The sequence below is a fragment of the Scyliorhinus torazame genome, chromosome 7, assembly GCF_047496885.1.
Source record: "Scyliorhinus torazame isolate Kashiwa2021f chromosome 7, sScyTor2.1, whole genome shotgun sequence".
Lineage (NCBI taxonomy): Eukaryota > Metazoa > Chordata > Chondrichthyes > Carcharhiniformes > Scyliorhinidae > Scyliorhinus > Scyliorhinus torazame.
The window spans coordinates 291,965,640-291,985,425 of record NC_092713.1 but is presented as its reverse complement, the minus strand read 5'-3'; the positions used below and the strand labels follow the sequence as shown (position 1 = coordinate 291,985,425).

The following is a 19,786-nucleotide window of genomic DNA, read 5'->3' as shown; positions in this document are numbered from 1 at the left end:
TCTATGGTTGAAAATGTCATTGGTTCACCACCCTCTGAGTGAAGGAATTTCTCATCTCAATCCTGAGAACCTTGTTCTAGACCCCCAGCCAGGGAAAATATCATCCCTGCCTTCTTTCTGTCCAGCCCTGACAGAATTTTATAATTTTCAATTAGATTTCTACTCTTCAATGGCCGAGTAGATAAAAAAAGCAGTGGCAATACTATGGAAGGTGGAAAAGCATGTTATAGAGAGAGCTCCTATAATAGCATGATTTTCAAGTTCATAACCTGATGTATGGTTCCTTCTCAAACAGGACTGCAATGACAGGCTTATCATTTCAGAATGTTTTTGTTCCATGCAACTTATTTCTCCAAATCTCAACCCATTTGTTTTCCTCCCCTTGTCCATTTTTTTCCAATGCCCTCCAACACATCAGCTGTTTCCATTTTCCTAGTGTTAGCTGTCTCCTTTTCATCGTGGACTTCCAATCCCTCTATATCTCCACCCTCACCAGGAAACTTTGAAGTCTTTACAATTCTTGCTTAAGCAGAGGTCCAACTAGTTTCCATCCAACACCAAAACAAAAATGCTGGAAAAACTCAGCATGTCAGGCAGCATCTGTGAAGAGAGAAAATGGAATTAATATTTTGAGGTCGTATTACTCTTCATCAGAGCTCTTCAAGATGCACTGTAAGAACTCTTCAAGGCTCCTGCGACAGCACCTTTCAAACCCATGACCATTGCATCCAGAAGGACAAGGTCAACAGATACATGGGAACGGTATCGTTTGGAAGTTCCCCTCCAAACCAGTGACCATCTTGACTTGGAAATATATTGCCATTCCTTCAGTGTTGCTAGGTCACCTTCTTGGGTGACCACCTAACAGCCCCATTAGAACTCCCATTATAACTTTCATTCTCACCTCCCTGTCCTTGGTCCCCTAGTTTCAAAATGGTTCAATGAAAGCCTAAGAAACAGCACCTCATCTTTCCATTGGATATTTTGCAACTTAACATCGAGTTCAACAATCATAACCACGGCAACCACTTTTTCAGACAGCAGGTGTGAGAAATGGTTCTGCTGTTGACACTCACATTTGCTTTGTTCATTGTCCTACTATCATCATCATCGTCTTTTTTAAAATATAAATTTAGAGTATCCAATTCATTTTTTCTAATTAAGGGGCAATTTAGTGTGGCCAATCCACTTATCCTGCACATCTTTTTGGATTGTGGGGGGCGAAACCCACGCAAACATGGGGAGGATGTGCAAACTCCACACGGACAGTGATCCAGAGCCTGGGACCTCGGCGCCGTGAGGCAATCGTGCTAACCATCATCATCATCTTTTGCCTTGAACCATAGCAACCTTAATCTGTGGAAGTATCGTTCACCTGAGAGGTCAAGGAAGTTGAACCTCTGCCTTTGTGAAATGGGTAGTGTCTCCTGCGAATCCAGACTCTCTTTTGTGCTTGTGCTGATCCCACCACAGCACATCATTATGGGTGATGATGGTCTTCAACTTCCAATGCACTGTCAATCACATCCCAGGTGCCTCCCTTTCTAATTTGGACAATCTGAAAACTTCAAAGGTTGAGAAAAGTTGCATCCACACAGGTTTGTCCAAGGGAACTGACAAACCAGTTGCAGTAAATGATCTTTCAGATGGGACAATACGTTTAAGATCCCATCTGAACTACTGTTCATATTTGTCTGCTCCTTTGGTCAGTTTCCAAATCCCAGCATTTATTGCTCATCCCATTTAAGAGTCAACTACATTGCTGTGGAACATGTAGGACAGTCGAGGTAAAGACAGCAGATTTCCTGTCCCAAAAGTACTTTAGTGAACCAGATGAGTTTTTATGACAAGTCGACAATGATTCCATGGTCATCCAGATGACCATGAGTCCAGATTTTTATTGAATTAAAATTTCACTATCTGCCATGACTGGATTTGAACCCGGGTCCTCAGAACATTACCCTGGGTCTCTGGATTACTAGTCCAGTAACAATACCACTGGGTACTGCCTCTGCAAAAATAATTTCAGCTCAACCATGGCTGCCACTGGACAATTTACCATCTACCTTGGTGGAATTCGAGCCTGTAACCCCAGAGCATTGCTCTAGGTTTGTGGTTTACCAGTTCAGTGACCTTACAACTAGGTCTATTATATTGCATTCTTCTCTTCCCTATTCCGAGACGGAATTGAGTTAAGCCCATGCCTTGACCGTACGGACCAAGGCATAGTCCTCAATTAAACCCACATGGAGCCTATTGGAGCTGTAGAACAAATCATTATTTTTTTTATCCCCTTCCCTCCCCCAATCTATCCACACTTGGGGATTAAAATGTCCCTGTTAGCTCAGTTTCCCTCTCCACATTTGTTGCCTGACTTGCTGAGTATTTCCAGCAATTTCTGTTTTCATTGCTATACAAAAAGATTGATCTACATTAAAAGGTTTAGGTGCATCAATGTGATTGGGGATAAATGAAAAGAGGATTGTCATATTTGAGGGATTCTACTGCACTTTGTTTTTAAAGGAAGGTCATTCTCGAGATATGGATGATATAGGACTGCCATAGCTGTACTGATTGCCCATCTGTACAAAACATTAGTTAGACCGCAGCTCGAATACGATGCAAATTGCTGTTGTTTAAAGGCACACAGGATCTTGGATTTTTTAAACATTCTAGAATTATCTATGTACAGTTGCAGTCACTTCTTTACATGGAATCACTACAGTGCAGGAGGCCATCCGGCACTGGCTCTTGGAAAGAGCTACCGGCTTAAACATGGAGAGTGTGATTGAATTGGAGGGTAACGAGAATTAGGAGAATGTTGCTTGGACTGCAGAAATGTGTGGAAAGATTGGTTTGGGTTGTTTACTTTGGAACAGGGAAGGCTAAGGAAAGATCATAGAAAAATATGGGAGACTAGGTCTGAATTCCATAGAATTTAGAAGGTGAAGATCAGCCATGATCGCACTGAATGGTCGAGCGGGCTCGAAGGGCTGAATGGCCCGTTCCTTACCAGCACCAGAGGAGTACAGTGGACTGAACACCGGCAATGCAAGGAGGCAGTGCCCAAATGCCATCCACATCAAAAATTAAAATGATAGCCAACACACGCATCACACCTTGACTGGCAAAGGTGGCACAATGTCCCAATCAGGCAACCAACTTACTTTTATTAGCCAGATTACCTTCTAGAATGAATCGTCCTTTAACCAGGTGAAGAGAATGCACTGGCGACCCCTTTGACTCAGCAATGGAGTTGATGTGTTAATATGTTGGGACATTGAGAGGATATGCAAACTGCTTCACTAGTGACGCCCTGCTTGCCTGCTGACAGCATTTGTGACATAACGAATTACCCCAGCAGATGAAAGTATAAAAGCAATTGCAACCTTCTCCTGGAGGTTGGGCACCTGCTTCAAACTGGCTTTTGGGGGAGATTCACTGTCATAACTTGCACGAATCTTTGTACAATTAAATAAAAAGACACACATTTCTCAGACATTTTATTGAGTCGGGCTCCAAGTTGCACCCACTCCCCCAGGTTTGGCTCACGCTCCTTACATGGAGACAGCCGCTCTCAGGCCGATGCCCCGGCAGACAGGTCTCGGGGGGGGGGGGGGGGGGGGAGGCAGAGCGCGCGCGCGCGCGCGGCGCGGCCCACCCCCTCCACGGGGTCTCCCCGAGCAGCCCCTGCAGCCGTCGCCGGTCCATCGAACTTGCTGGCGTGCCGGGCCCCGTCCCCTGCCCCCTCCCCATTGGCCCAGCTCGGCGGTAGGCCCCGCCCCGGAGGCGCAGGCCGCCCCGCCATTGACTGGGGCGCCTGTCAGTCACGCCCATCCTTTCCGCCAGCAGGTTAGTGTGCGACAGAGCCGGCACTCTTGTCGGTGGTGCGGGTGTTTGGTTTGAAAGAGAGGGAAAAAAAACAACAGAAAAGGGCCAGATCTCCCCCCCCCCTTCCCCGACTTGCTTCAGTGCGCGGATCGAGAAAGCCGAGGGCTCACCCTCCCTACTCGCTCGAAAGCTTCTGCCTCGGTCTTTCCTCCCTGCCTTCTCTCCTCTCCCTGGCCGGATTCTTGCGGTGAGTGAGCGGCGGCTCCTGTGAGGCTCGGGGACCGAGGGGAGGCCGCCGCGGCCGCCATTTTACAGACAGCCCGCGGCGGCGCCGCGGCCCTGAGGGGAGCAGCCATTCGCGGGGGGCCGGTGGCCTTCCCGCAGGGACACGGGCTGGGGATTGCGGGGAGGCAGGCAGGGTGTCGGCCTTTGTCTCGGTCTAGCTGTAATGACGCAGGGCCCCGGGGTCGAGCCTCGAGTCGCCCGCACTCTCTCCACTCAGCCCCGGCCAACGACAGAGAGCGGCCCCCGCTTCTCCCAGTCCGACCGCACGTGGTTACACCCGGGACCCCGATTCACCCCCCCCCATCCCAATTCTCTCTCCGATCGCCTCCCCCCCAAAGCCTCCGATCGCCTCCCCCCCCAGCCTCCGATCGCCTCCCCCCCCCCAGCCTCCGATCACCTCCCCCCCCAGCCTCCGATCACCTCCCCCCCCAGCCTCCGATCACCTCCCCCCCCCAGCCTCCGATCACCTCCCCCCCCCAGCCTCCGATCACCTCCCCCCCAGCCTCCGATCGCCCCCCCCAGCCTCCGATCACCTCCCCCCCCCCCCCCCCCAGCCTCCGATCACCTCCCCCCCCCCCCCCCCAGCCTCCGATCGCCTCCCCCCCCCAGCCTCCGATCGCCTCTCCCCCCCCCCCCCAGCCTCCGATCGCCTCTTCCCCCCCCTCCGATCGCCTCTTCCCCCCCCTCCGATCGCCTCTTCCCCCCCCCCCTCCGATCGCCTCTTTCTCCCCCCCCCCTGCGATCGCCTCTCTCCACCCCCAGCCTCCGATCGCCTCCTCTCCCCCCCCCCCCCCCCCAGCCTCCGATCGCCTCCCCCCCCCCCCCACGTGTTCGCCTGGGCCCTGTTTGACTTGCCGCACTGGGCCTGGTATTGCCGCCTCGCACTCCGAATTGGATCAACCTTTTCTGATTCCACTGTTGATCACTCATGCTTATTTCAGGGGAGTCTTTGACGTGCGTCTTCTACGAGTTGAGTGAATCCTGCAGATCAGTTGGAAAGGGGGTGAACAATGCCTGCTACTTCCTGATCAGCATTTTAAACAATGTCTTATCATTGTTATTCCTTTGCAAAAGTGGTCATAATCTCTTGGACCCATTCATTGGGTGGCTGCTTCAAGCCGTGAAGCCCTTGATGTAAATTAATTTGTAAATTCATTATTTGATTGTGTGAGTTGCATACTTTCAATGTTTAACTGTTCGCATTGCAAGCAAACGTTGGAAATAGATTCTCCACAATTCCTATAGTACTAGAGAATTGTCTAGGCTGAAATTAGAAACTCAGAAGACCTGTTCCTGTCTGTCATGGCAATTTAGGGAGTGGGGGAAGCAAAAGGGAAACGGCATGCTGCAGGGCTTCGAACTCTGGTTATCGGTGTTTCTGACCATGTTTATTTCTCACTATTGGAAGCCTGTATTAGAAAGTTGCAACAATTATTGGTAATTTAGCAATGCCAATTTGACTGTTTTATGGTTCCCATTTTTTGAGTGATATTTGTCTGCCTAATGATTCTCCCAAGTCAGTTCACACAGTGTATGTGTATTCTGATGAGTGATTCTTTGTTTTGCGGGAAAGTTTAACAAGTGATTTTGAGATGGCAGATTTAATGGTGTAGACTTTATGAAAGTAATAACACTATTAAAAGAGGCAAACCTAAAAATATGCAAGCAGACCATGGTGAGAAAACTGTACTTGGAATCATAGAATCCCTACAGTGCACAAAGGAGCTCCCAACTCTTATCACTGTAACCCCACCTCACCTTTTGAACACAAAGGGCTAATTTAGCATGTCCAATCTATCTAACCTACACATCTTTGGACAGCGGGAAGAAACCGGACGAAACCCGCGCATACATGGGGCGAAGCTGTTATAGTCCCAGTCTTTCTTGAAATTGGGCAGGTTGAGTGAGCTCCAGTTAACTTCTGCCTGCAAACTGTATTGTCCGATTCATCTGGCACAGTGTTTGTTATAATATAACATACAATCCTAATGGGCTCACCGTGGTGTTAATTACTCCAGTGACCTGAAGGCAAGACTGATTGAATTAAAAGCAAATTACTGCGGATGCTGGAATCTGAAACGAAAGAGAAAATGCTGGAAAATCTCAGCAGGATCTGTAGGGAGAGAAAAGAGCTAATGTTTCAAGTCCGATGACTCTTTGTCAAAGCTAACAGACAAAGAAAGTGGGAAATATTTATACTGTGGAGTGAGAATGGATTAGATGTGTCAACTTGCCAGTAGTGTCCTTTGGTGAAGTAAAGGTGCATTATGTGATTAGCGTAACAAAGATGTATTTTCATTGTTTTTATACCACCTAGCCTATTATCCTGTACTTGTACTAACATTTTGGCATAGAGCAGATGTGATCACAGCTGGTTCAACTGTGTAATTTCTCAGATATGATTAATACAAAAATTGTTAGGCAAAAAAGTTGATTTTTTTTGCCTAACGGGCAGCACGGTAGCCTTGTGGATAGCACAGTTGCTTCACAGCTCCAGGGTTCCAGGTTCGATTCCGGCTTGGGTCACTGTCTGTGCGGAGTCTGCGCATCCTCCCCGTGTGTGCGTGGGTTTCCTCCGGGTGCTCCGGTTTCCTCCCACAGTCCAAAGATGTGCAGGTTAGGTGGATTGGCCATGATAAATTGCCCATAGTGTCCAAAATTGCCCTTAGCGTTGGGTGGGGTTACTGGGTTATGGGGATAGGGTGGAGATGTTGACCTTGGGTAGGGTGCTCTTTCCAAGAGCCGGTGCAGACTCGATGGGCCGAATGGCCTCCTTCTGCACTGTAAATTCTATGATGATTTCTAAATCTGGAAGAGAACGTGTGGTTTTGAATTTCAAAGCCGGTTGCATAGAATTACATAGAATTTTCAAAATGATGGAAGCAGACTCTTCAACTCAACCGGGAAGCACCAACCCTTTTGTCTAACCTTTCAATATATATAACTATATTCCGTTCTCCATTGTTTTGGCTGACTTTCCCTGGAAGGCATCTGTTATTCGCCTTAATTACTTAATGTGGTGAACCATTCACTGGGAAAAGAAGTTCATTCTAAATTTCCTATTGCATTTTCTAGTGACTATCTTCTATTTGTTGCCTCTAGTTTGAGTCCTGTGCCAAATGTTAGTTCATGTGGCATTGAGGGCTATAATTGAGATTGCCCAATAAGTTGTATTGTGGGCTGCTCTCAATTGCACAGGGAGGTACATTCCCCATTATCATCATCAATCTCCGATGAGCACGCTGTTGAACTGTGTTGACAGTTTTCCATTTTTTGCTTTATCCTAAGATGGGTTTGGTGAAATTGCCAATTTCCTAAGCATTGTGTTGTGTATCTGTCTCCAGGAAGCTGGGTTTAAAATGCCCAATCTTAATCCATGTTAGGACTTGATTTGGTTCATATACGCTGGAATCTAATACAGGTCGAGTACTGTGGCTTCACAGCTCCAGGGTCCCAGGTTCGATTCCCTGCTGGGTCACTGTCTGTGCGGAGTCTGCACGTTCTCCCCGTGTCTGCGTGGGTTTCCTCTGGGTGCTCCGGTTTCCTCCCACAGTCCAAAGACGTGCAGGTTAGATGGATTGGCCATGATAAATTGCCCTTAGTGACCAAAAAGGTTAGAAGGGGTTATTGGATTACGGGGATAGGGTGGAAGTGAAGGCTTAAGTGGGTTGGTGAAGACTCGATGGGCCGAATGGCCTCCTTCTGCACTATGTTCTAGAGTAGTGAGCACCGCATCCCTGGCATCAAATGTGTTGACTTTTTATGAGTATCTCAGTAATGGATAATTGAACTGGACTACGGGCTACTTGGAGTGGGTTGCACTCCCAGCTTGGACTTGTGGTCAAGTGCAGAAGAAAACTCCCTTCACTATATCAAGTCCCAAATAAAAGTGCTAGTTGCATTAGGTTTACAGTGCTTTGCCTGTTTGAGTTATATTTTTGTAGTATTACCCAAATTATTAAGTTTTGGTTTGATCCTTTTGAATTATTAGTTGAGCAGGTTGGTTTATATAATCCTATGAAGGTATCCCTGATTATTTTCTAAATTCTTTTTATAGCAATTCTCAGTTGACCAAAGAGATGGTGATGGAGAAGCCAAGTCCCCTGCTTGTAGGGCGGGAATTTGTGAGGCAGTATTACACACTGCTGAACCAGGCCCCTGACTATTTACACAGGTAAGTTGGCATTTATTTTGCAAATACCTTCATTTCTGTGCTGTATGAAAGCACGGGTACATTTGTGACGGTCAACTAATTCTTGGGAAGGGGGTTGCCGGTCATTTAAGTGTGGAAATTGTAGCAAGAGAGAAGAAGTGAAAGTGGGCTGACGTTTTCGGGCTGAATCTTATTTGATCTGTTTCTACTAGCTCAGAGTGCCAGTTACTATAACTAATACTTGTTCATTTTGACCATGCCAATTGCATTCTGAAACTTAGATTTGAATTGCAGTATGTTTTCGTACCTGCATTTCAGCTCAGTACCCTCTCTCTAGGCCGATAACATATTTTACGAATCTGTCGAGCCCTTTGCAGAATTAATTAGAACGTTATGGAAAATACTGGTTCAGAAGATAAGTTAATAAAATGATATTTATTATTGATTTGAGTTTCAATTGCTATATGTGTAACTGGCAGTCTAACATAAAAACATTAATTGATATGAATTTTCAGTACACCATGCTCAGTTACATGATTCATATGAACATGTGAATTAGGAGCCAAAGGTAGCCATTCGGCCCCTCGTGTCTGCTCCATTTAATAAGATCATCGCCGATATGTGTGTGTTTCAATTGCCATCATTTCCCACATTCCCTCTCATCTACCCCCTTTGATTCCCTTCCTGACAAAAATCCATCGACCTCCACCTTAAATATATTCCATAACCCCGCCTTCACCTCCTTCAGAGGCAGTGTTCCAAAGTCTCTCAACCCTCTAAGAGAAGAAAAATTCTCATAGAATTTACAGGACAGAAGGAGGCCATTCAGCCCATTGAGTCTGCACCGGCTCTTGAAAAGAGCACCCTGCCCAGGCCCAAACCTCCACCGTATCCCCATAACCCAGTAACCCCACCCAACACGAAGGGCAACAATTTAGACAATCTCTGTCCTTAAAAAGCAACTAATTCGTCCTGAAATATTGTCTCTTGAACCATGTATTTTATGGAAATTTATGTTCTTCTGAGATGGAGGCTGATCAGTCAGTTGCAGGTTGCGGTTGTTTCCTTCTACGCCAACACTGTTGTTGCTTTGAGTAGGATGTTCTTGACACCTTGTGTTTTTGGTGTCTGCAGTTCTGTAAATAATGTTTTGTAATTTTTTTTATTTTAATATTTAAATAACATCTGTTAATTCATCAATGCATTGGGATTTTGAATTAGTTCTAAAATGTATTCCTGCCAGTCATGTGACATCTTACCTGCAGGCAGTGTAATCCATTACAGATGGGCATTACTGGTGAGTGAATCATATAGCAAAGAAGACCATTCAGCCCATATGTCTCAGTTAACTCTTTGAACTGGAGCTGTCCAATCCGTCTCAGTCTACTGCTATTTTGCATAGCCCTATAATTATTTTTCCTTTTCAAGTGCGTGTGTATATATATATATATATAATATATATATCATGTCCAATTCCCTTCAGAAAGTTACTATTGAATCTGCTTCCACTACTGTTTCAGTCACTTTAATTGCAGATCGTCATAACTTGAAAGCAAACAATTGCACCTGTTATTTGTCTTCATTTGGGCTTTGATAAATTTACCGTTTACTGTTTTTATTTGAAATTGACTGCATTAAGAAATTCTTTCATGTTAATGTGTCAATGATATTTTGTGAACTGGTATTAACCAGAGTTTTCTTCGTGATGGATGTTGAAGCTTCCAATCAATGAGACAAAAATTCTGTGTATCATCTAATGGATAGTTTTGAGTATGTTGACAACTTAAGGAATCAAGTATTTTTGTTAAAAACCTGAGGGTTCGAGGTTTTTTTTTTGCGTAGCACTGAAAATCTTCCCTACTGTCCTGATTTGTTAAATGTCTTTCGGACTGCATATGTTTAAAAAAAAATTAAAATCAAAAAACAAAATATTAATTCATGAGTCACATTTCTTGCATTTGACTGTTTTTCAACATTGTTGTAATATATATTATTTCATAGCAGAAAGACTTATCTGTTCATGGTGATGGTTACTGTCTCTCTTGCATACAATGATAAAGATGTTCCACTAAACACATGTCTTGCGTTTAGGTTTTATGGAAAGAATTCTTCATATGTTCATGGTGGTTTGACTTCAAATGGAGATCCAGCAGAGGCAGTGTACGGACAAGCGGTAATGTTCTTACTTGTACACATACAGATATATAAAGTTGCACATATTAGCACCCAATGAGTCCACTTATATGTGAGGTTTGCAGTTGCTTGTTGTAGTTCTAACCAGAGTGCTCTGGGCACAGGTTACTATTCAGGGGAAATTCGAGCTCTGGTACCGAAACCAGACTCTTGTCATTGTGGCACTTCGGGGACTCAGTGCTATAAATGCCTTGGCAGACTGCAATCTTCAGATTTGCTTTGAGATTCTGTTACTGGATTACTTCAGTATGTAGGTGTATATAGCTGAAGCTTTAATATTCCATTACCTAATAATCCTAGTGCTAATGAGACCTTGTTCCAATTGTCTTGCTATTTTGGTATTTACACTTTTTCTAGCAATAAGATTTTTAAAATCCAATCGGTCTGTGTGAAATCTTATACTAATTTGCCAGACAATATGTTTTGTTAGTCAAATCTCCCACCATATCTTGTTATTTACCTTCAGAGGTAGAAATGGAATCAGTAATAATACTACCTATTGAGCTCCTTAAGACTGACATTAACAAGCGGTTGTGTTAAAGCCACATGTAGATTCTAATTGTGTATCTGTTCATAATTAAAATGGATGAGCATGTTCATGGTTGCACATTAAAATGCACATTAAGCTATTTATCTAAGCAGAGTTAGTAGCACTCAAACTATGAAGCACAGATTTAGAAGTGACTTCGTGCAATTCATTTCTGAAGAGAATTTGTGTAGAAACATTCCTCGAGAACAAAATTAGACATGGCTATGACATATCTTGCTCCCCTCTCTCCTTTATGGAATAACTAGCTAGTGGTCACTTTTTAAGTTGAATGATTATTGATACTCAGAACTATAATCCCAGAATGCAACGTTAAAAACATAAATGAGAGGAGTAGGCTACTTGACCCTTCCAGCGTGCTCTTCCATTCAATAACATCCTGGTTTGTCTATCTCAGCTATACCGTCCTGTATTGTGGCCACATCATTGGTTTCCTTGGTATCTTTACGTCTATTAAAGTCTGATTTGAATATTCTCAGTGTCGACAGTTATCTGCAGTAGAGAACACCAAAGATCCACAACGTTTTGAGTGAAGAAATTTCCCCATCTCTCAGCTTAAAATGGCAAACTTTAATCTGTGACTGATCCTATTCTGCGGACTGACCCTAATTTGAGACTCCGCAAGTAGGGGAGACATGCTCCCTGCATCTAGTCTGTCAAGCACCGTAAGAATTTAATGTTTCACTGAGATCATCTTTTAGTTTTCTAAACATTACAAAATATAGGCCTAGTCAACTCAATCTTTCCTCACATGATAATCACCTCTTGGCAGGAATGAGTTCAGCGAAAGGAGACCAAAACTACTCCGCACTTGAATTTTGGTCTTACCATGACCCTATGTAAATTCAGTGAGACTATTTTCTCTTGTGCTTCAATCCTTTTGCAATAAAAGGCAATTTCCTAATTCCCTGTTGTACCAGCATGTGATCATGAACAAGGGCATCCCAACCTCTTTGAATATCAACATTTGCCAGTTTCTCATAGTCTAAACAAAATCTGCTTTTCCTATTTTCCTCTCCAAAATGGTAACTATTCATACTTTCCCAAGTTTGTATATTTCATCTGCCACATTATTGCTTGCTCACTTAACCTAAATCCTGTTATTGCAACGCCCACGCAAGTTCCCTCTTAATTTTGTATCGTCGGCAAACTCGGTCCCCTCATCTAAGTCATTGATGCAGAATATAAATAGCTGAGACTCGAGCACTGATTCTTCTACTCCACTAGTTAAAGGCTGCCAGCCCAAAAACAACACATTTTTCTCTCTTTTTATTGTTCATGGGTCTTGGGCTTTGCTGGCTGAGCCAGCATTTATTGCCCATTCGTATTGCCCTCGAAGGTAGTGGTGAGCTACCATCTTGAACCGCTCAGTTCATGTAGGAACATCCGCTGTACTGTTAGGTAGGAAGTTCCGGGATTTTGACCCAACAACAGTGAAGGAATGGCAATGTAGTTCTAGGTTGGGATGGTGTGTTTCTTGGAAAGGAACGTGCAGGTGGTGATATTCCAATGCATCTGCTGCCCTTGTCCTTTGAGGTAATAAAGGTTGTTGGTTTGGAAGGTGCTATCAAAGGAGCCTTGGTGAGTTGCATCTTGTAGATGGGATGTACTGCATCAGCATCAGTGATGGAGGGAGTGAATGTTGAAAGTGGTGGATGGCGTGCTAATCAAGCAGGCTGCTTTGGCTTGGATGGCAACAAGTTACTCGAGTGTTGTTGGAGCTGCACTCATTGGCAAGTGGAGAGACCATCACACTCATGACTTGCGCCTTGTAGATGGTGAACAGGCATTGAGGAGTCAGCTGAGTGACTTGCAGCAGAATTCCTGGCCTTTGACCTGATCTTGTGTGCACAGTATTTGGCTGGTCTAGTTCAGTTTCGTAGCCCCACGGTGTTTTTAGTGGGGGTTCAGCAATGGTAATGCCACAAGGAGCTGGTTAGATTTTCTCTAGTTGGAGATGGTCATTGCCCCGCACATGTGTGGTATGAATGTTATGAATGACTGCTTCAATATTTGAAAAGTCACAAATGGTGTTGAACATTGTGCGATCATCCCACTTCTGGGGCGAAATTCTCTGTTATCGGCGGAAAGTCCGCCGATCGGCGCAAAAAACTGCAAATCTGACTTGCGTCACATCGGAAAAATGGGTCAAAAGTCTCCGGCCCGAAATGGGCTAGCAGCGACGTAACGGGATCCGCGCTTGCGCAGTGGTTCACGCCGTGCAGCGTCATACGCGTCGCACGGCGTGACGGCTCATAAGGCCGCGCTGCTCCCCCCCCCCCCCCCGACCGGAACACCCGACTGGATGGCTGGCCGCCGCTCAGCCCCGAGGTTCGAGTCACGAGATGTGGAGGCGCTCCTGGACGCGGTGGAGCAGAGGAGGGACGCCCTGTATCCCGGGCACGGCTGCAGAGTTGCCCCACGCCACAGCCGGCGTCTGTGGAGGGAAGTGGCAGAGGCCGTCACCGCTGCGGCCCTGACACCACGGACAGGCACCCAGAGCCACAAGAAGATGAACGACCTCGTCAGAGCAGGCAGGGTGAGCCTCCCCCATACCCCCCCCTCCCCCATATACCCCCATATCCCCCCTCCCCCATATCCCCCCTCCCCTATATCCCCCTCCCCATATCACCTGATCAATGCCTGATGTCTAACCATGCATGCTTCATTGTGTATCGCAGGACCAAACGTCCAGGCACCCATCCCCGCAGATGCAGACCGCCCGCAGGATGCCCCTCGGAGGCCACGGGAGACGGAGAGACCCGGACCCTCCGGCATGCGACGCCCGCAGGATGCCCCTCGGAGGCCACGGGAGACGGAGAGACCCGGACCCTCCAGCATGCGACGCCCGCAGGATGCCCCTCGCACACCACGGGAGACGGAGAGACCTGGAGCAACAGGGAGACGACACCCCCGTCACGTGCGGGAGCGACCACCCAGCGACGAGGGGGGCAGCCACAGGCCCCCGTCACATCCGAGCCAGGACACCACTACCCAGAACACCACTACCCGGGACAGCACTGCCCAGGACACCCCTACCTGGGACAGCACTACCCAGGAAGACGAAATACCGGACAGTGACTCAGAGTGGATGGGTGGAGACGAACCCCCACCCCAAAGTGCCATGGACTCAGAGTGGGACGAAGAGCACGACACAACGCCACTGCTGTCACCAACACCCTCCACCATCGCAGAAACACTCACCTCGGTTGGGCACTTTAGTGATGAGGCGTCTGCTACACTCACTGGTGCGCACAACACAGCCGTCCCGGTACAGCAGGTGGAGGTAGGAGCAGCAGAGGGGCCGGGCGGTCGGAGGGCAGCCCAGCCCAAGCGAACATCTGCCGCCCAGATGGATCCCGGGTTCCTGGAGTTACCACACCCACACATAGATCCGATGCAACCACCGACCCGGAGACGAGCGAAGAGGGTGACGGCCGGCTTGCGGCGGCTGCAGTCGCAGGTGGAGGAGTCCACCCGTGTCCAGGAGCTGGGAGTGGTGCCGGTCATGCGTGCCACCCAGGCTGACACCGCACGGGTGGCGTCCGCGGTGGAGGCAATGGGTGCGACGGTGTCAGACATGGGGAACGGTTTGCGAGGCCTGGGGCTTTCCGTGCAGGCGGCGTCTGTGGCCCAGGACATGGCTGCCCTCTCACAGGAGGCCATGAATCTGTGCCAGCGCCAGATGGCAGAGGCGCTCAACGCCATAGCCCAGTCTCAGCAGGCCATAGCCCAGTCTCAGCAGGCCATGGCCCAGTCTCAGCAGGCCATGGCCCAGTCTCAGCAGGCCATGGCCCAGTCTCAGCAGGCCATGGCCCAGTCTCAGCAGGCCATGGCCCAGTCTCTGCAGGCCATCGCTGAGGGCATCGGCGCCAGTAGCCATGTGCGAGCCGGCGTCGCATTGTCACAGACAGGGTTTGCCAACCCCCTGGGCTCCATGGCTGCAAACCTGCAGACCCCTGTCGATACCAGCACGGGCCTCCAGGACTGGCAGCGTCAGATGTCGGGGGGGCGTCGGATGGCCAGTCCGTTCGCATCCCCCACCCATGTAGAGGCCTGGGGGCCATCGGGCACCCCGAGGGAGGAGGAGGTGGTGTGGTCCGTCCCGGCTCCCCCTGTAGGGGAGGTCCCGGTACACTGCGACACCTCGGACCCCCCCCTCCGCCCCAGGTGCATCGGGTGGGCAACGGGCAGGACAGGCTGGCAGCTCGCCATCCCAGTCACCCGGGCCGCAGCCTGGCCCATCTAGGCCAGGACGCCCCAGGAAACGGCCGCCAAAGGGATCCAGTGTCAGAGGGCAGGAATCACAGGAGTCCACCTCCAGTTCTGCTGTACCGTCTGGGGAACCACGTAGACGTAGTCAAAGGGCCCGTAAGGCCAAACAATTAGACACTGAGTAAGTTGGCACGGGTGCAGGGCACAGATGAGTTTTAGGGGCTAGGGCACGTGCATGAACTCGTTTGGTTATTAAAGTCAATGTTACACATACAGAAGCTGCCTTTGTGCTCTGTCCAAAGCGTGCGGGGGTGTCATGTACGTTGAGCGCAAGTGTGTGTGTGAGGGGTGGTCTTACCTCAGCCCCAGGTGAGTCTGCCCCCTTCCCCCTGGGCCGCCATCAACATCCCCCCGGGCAGAGGACGGGACCGTGCTCTGCAGTGTCACAGCCGCATGCAGGGATGGTCCGGGTGGATGGTGGTACTGTGGCCATGGGTCAGACATAGTCCAACGATGTGGAGCCAGGAGCTCACCGCAGGGCGGGTTGTCATCATCCTCCATGGCCTGCAATAGACACGCGTCCACCCGCAACTGTGTGAGCCCGGCCCGTTGTGCCGCAGGTGGATCGGCAATGGGGGAGGGTGGTGTGCATGCGGGTGGGGTGGGTGGGGTTGGGGAGGGGGGTGAGGGTGCTGGATGGGTGGGGGGTGTGGGTGGTCGGCTGTTGCCATGGTGTGCGGTCTGTGGCCATACTACCCGATTCCCACGCCCATCTAGTCAGTGAAGCGGGCGGCTATCAGTCTGTCCCGTGCCCGCTGGGCCAGCCGGTAACGGTGGACAGCCACCCGCCTGTGTGTACCCCGCCTGCCCTGACCATTACCCCCATCCCCCTCATCTGGGGAGGACTGCGCCTCTTCCTGCTGCTCCTCCACTCCGCCCTCCTCTGCCTGCGGCACATCGCCCCTCTGCTGGGCTATGTTGTGCAGGACGCAGCACACTACAATGATGCGGCCGACCCTATCTGACCGATACTGGAGGGCGCCCCCAGAGTGGTCCAGGCACCTGAAACGCATCTTCAGCACACCAAAGCACCTCTCTATCACTCCCCTTGTCGCTACATGGGCATCATTGTAGCGGTTCTCCGCCTCATTGCGTGGCCTTCGTATAGGCGTCATCGGCCACGATCGCAATGGGTAGCCCCTGTCGCCCAGCAACCAGCCCCTCAGCCGGGGATGGTGTCCCTCGTACATGCCGGGGATGGATGACCGCGACAACACTTATGAGTCGTGTACACTGCCTGGGTAACGGGCGCAGACGTGCAGGATCATCATGTGGTGGTCGCAGACCACCTGTATGTTCATCGAATAGGTCCCCTTCCTATTGGTGAACACGGCCCTGTTATCTGCAGGTGGCCGCACGGCGACGTGCATCCCATCGATCGCGCCCTGGACCATGGGGAACCCGGCCACGGCAGCGAAGCCCACGGCCCGGGCATCTTGGCTGGCCCGGTCCACGGGGAAGCGGATGTAGCGGTGCGCCATGGCATATAGGGCATCTGTCACTGCCCGGATGCACCGATGTCTGCGATATGCCGGACAGGTCCCCACTTGCATAAAATTTCAGGGCCACCGTAACCTTGACGGACACGGGGAGAGGGTGTCCCCCGCCAGTGGGGGAGGGTGGTGTGCATGCGGGTGTCTGGAGAAGGGGGTGTAGATAGCCTGGGTCACATTGTGATCCAAAAAGACGAGGTGTTGGGTGTCTTAAAAAATATTACGGTAGATAAGTCCCCAGGGCCGGATGGGATCTACCCCAGAATACTGAAGGAGGCTGGAGAGGAAATTGCTGAGGCCTTGACAGAAATCTTTGGATCCTCGCTGTCTTCAGGGGATGTCCCGGAGGACTGGAGAATAGCCAATGTTGTTCCTCTGTTTAAGAAGGGTGGCAGGGATAATCCCGGGAACTACAGGCCGGTGAGCCTTACTTCAGTGGTAGGGAAATTACTGGAGAGAATTCTTCGAGACAGGATCTACTCCCATTTGGAAGCAAATGGACGTATTAGTGAGAGGCAGCACGGTTTTGTGAAGGGGAGGTCGTGTCTCACTAACTTGATAGAGTTTTTCGAGGAGGTCACTAAGATGATTGATGCAGGTAGGGCAGTAGATGTTGTCTATATGGACTTCAGTAAGGCCTTTGACAAGGTCCCTCATGGTAGACTAGTACAAAAGGTGAAGTCACACGGGATCAGGGGTGAACTGGCAAGGTGGATACAGAACTGGCTAGGCCATAGAAGGCAGAGGGTAGCAATGGAGGGATGCTTTTCTAATTGGAGGGCTGTGACCAGTGGTGTTCCACAGGGATCAGTGCTGGGACCTTTGCTCTTTGTAGTATATATAAATGATTTGGAGGAAAATGTAACTGGTCTGATTAGTAAGTTTGCAGACGACACAAAGGTTGGTGGAATTGCAGATAGCGATGAGGACTGTCTGAGGATACAGCAGGATTTAGATTGTCTGGAGACTTGGGCGGAGAGATGGCAGATGGAGTTTAACCTGGACAAATGTGAGGTAATGCATTTTGGAAGGGCTAATGCAGGTAGGGAATATACAGTGAATGGTAGAACCCTCAAGAGTATTGAAAGTCAAAGAGATCTAGGAGTACAGGTCCACAGATCACTGAAAGGGGCTACACAGGTGGAGAAGGTAGTCAAGAAGGCATACGGCATGCTTGCCTTCATTGGCCGGGGCATTGAGTATAAGAATTGCCAAGTCATGTTGCAGCTGTATAGAACCTTAGTTAGGCCACACTTGGAGTATAGTGTTCAATTCTGGTCGCCACACTACCAGAAGGATGTGGAGGCTTTAGAGAGGGTGCAGAAGAGATTTACCAGAATGTTGCCTGGTATGGAGGGCATAAGCTATGAGGACCGATTGAATAAACTCGGTTTGTTCTCACTGGAACGAAGGAGGTTGAGGGGCGACCTGATAGAGGTATACAAAATTATGAGGGGCATAGACAGAGTGGATAGTCAGAGGCTTTTCCCCAGGGTAGAGGGGTCAATTACTAGGGGGCATAGGTTTAAGGTGAGAGGGGCAAAGTTTAGAGTAGATGTACGAGGCAAGTTTTTTACGCAGAGGGTAGTGGGTGCCTGGAACTCACTACCGGAGGAGGTAGTGGAGGCAGGGACGACAGGGACATTTAAGGGGCATCTTGACAAATATATGAATAGGATGGGAATAGAAGGTTACGGACCCAGGAAGTGTAGAAGATTGTAGTTTAGTCGGGCAGTATGGTCGGCACGGGCTTGGAGGGCCGAAGGGCCTGTTCCTGTGCTGTACATTTCTTTGTTCTTTGTTCTTTGTTAGTGCCACGCGGTGACAGGTGAGCCAGCAGGTGGCAGATGTGTGCCACGGTTTCCCGCCTCATCCGGAGTCTCCTGCATTCCCGGTCCGTGAGGTCCTGGTATGACTGCCGGGGCCGGTACACACGGGGCGCCCTCGGGTGCCTCCTTTGCCGTGGGGCCGCGACGTCCTCCTCCCCCTCGTCCTGTCGGTCAGGTGTCCCTCCAGCCTGGGCGGCTGCCGCCTGTCCCTCTGCGGCAGCCTGCGCCGCCTCTCTGGCACGCTCCTCCTCCTCCTCCTCATCCAGGGCAACATAGACATTAGCGGCTGCCGCCACGGCGGCCAACATCGCTGGATGATCGGAAAACATGACGGCCTGGTGGGGGGGGAGGGGAACGACGACATGTCATCATTGCCCATATCCCCTCCTCCCCCCAGCCAGGTGGCATGGACTGCATGGGTCCAACTGTTGGAGGCTGGCACCTGGCCAGGTGGACCAACTCACTTGCCCTCGCATCCCCCTCTCCGGCACGGACCCCCCCCATCCCCCTCCCCGGCACGACCCCCCCCCCCCCCCCCCCCCCCCCAACCTCCTCCCCCGGCACGGACCCCCCCCAATCTACTCCCCGGCACGGACCCCAACCTCCTCCGCGGCACGGATCCCCCTCCCCGGCACAGACCCCCCCCCCAACCTCCTCCCCGGCACGGACCCCAACCTCTTCCCCGGCACGGGCCCCTCATCCCCCTCCCCGGCACGGCCCCCCCCCCCCCCCCCAAACCTCCTCCCCGGCACGGACCCCCCTCCACCCCGGCACGGATCCCCCTCCCCGGCACGGACCCCCCCCCCCCAACCTCCTCCCCGGCATGGACCCCCCATCCCCCTCCCCGGCACGGTCCCCAACATTAGCGGCTGCCGCCATGGCGGCCAACATCGCTGGATGATCGGAAAACATGACGGCCTGGTGGGGGGGAGGGAAACGACGACATGTTATCATTGCCCATATCCCCTCCTCCCCCCAGGCGGGTGGCATGGACCGCATGGGTCCAACTGTTGGAGGCTGGCACCTGGCCGGGTGGACCAACTCACTTGCCCTCGCATCCCCCTCCCCGGCACGGATCCCCCCTCCCCGGCACGGACCCCCCCCCCCCCCCAACCCCCTCCCCGGCACGGACCCCCCCTCCACCCCGGCACGGATCCCCCTCCCCGGCACGGACCCCCCC

General features: G+C 50.3%; 1 protein-coding gene across 2 annotated transcripts in view; it reads left to right on the top strand.

The window, feature by feature from the left end:
- Positions 1-3,857: 3,857 nt before the first annotated feature.
- Positions 3,858-19,786, top strand: part of g3bp1 (GTPase activating protein (SH3 domain) binding protein 1) — a 57,177-nt gene continuing 41,248 nt past the window's right edge. Inside the window, exons 1-3 of one of the 2 annotated variants that reach the window (XM_072512602.1) lie at positions 3,858-4,078; positions 8,174-8,290; positions 10,361-10,442. In XM_072512602.1, coding sequence (XP_072368703.1) covers positions 8,196-8,290; positions 10,361-10,442 — 177 coding nt within the window. In that variant the 5' untranslated portion in view covers positions 3,858-4,078; positions 8,174-8,195. The remainder of the gene's footprint in view (positions 4,079-8,173; positions 8,291-10,360; positions 10,443-19,786) is intronic. The other variant, XM_072512603.1, reaches the window with a different exon arrangement.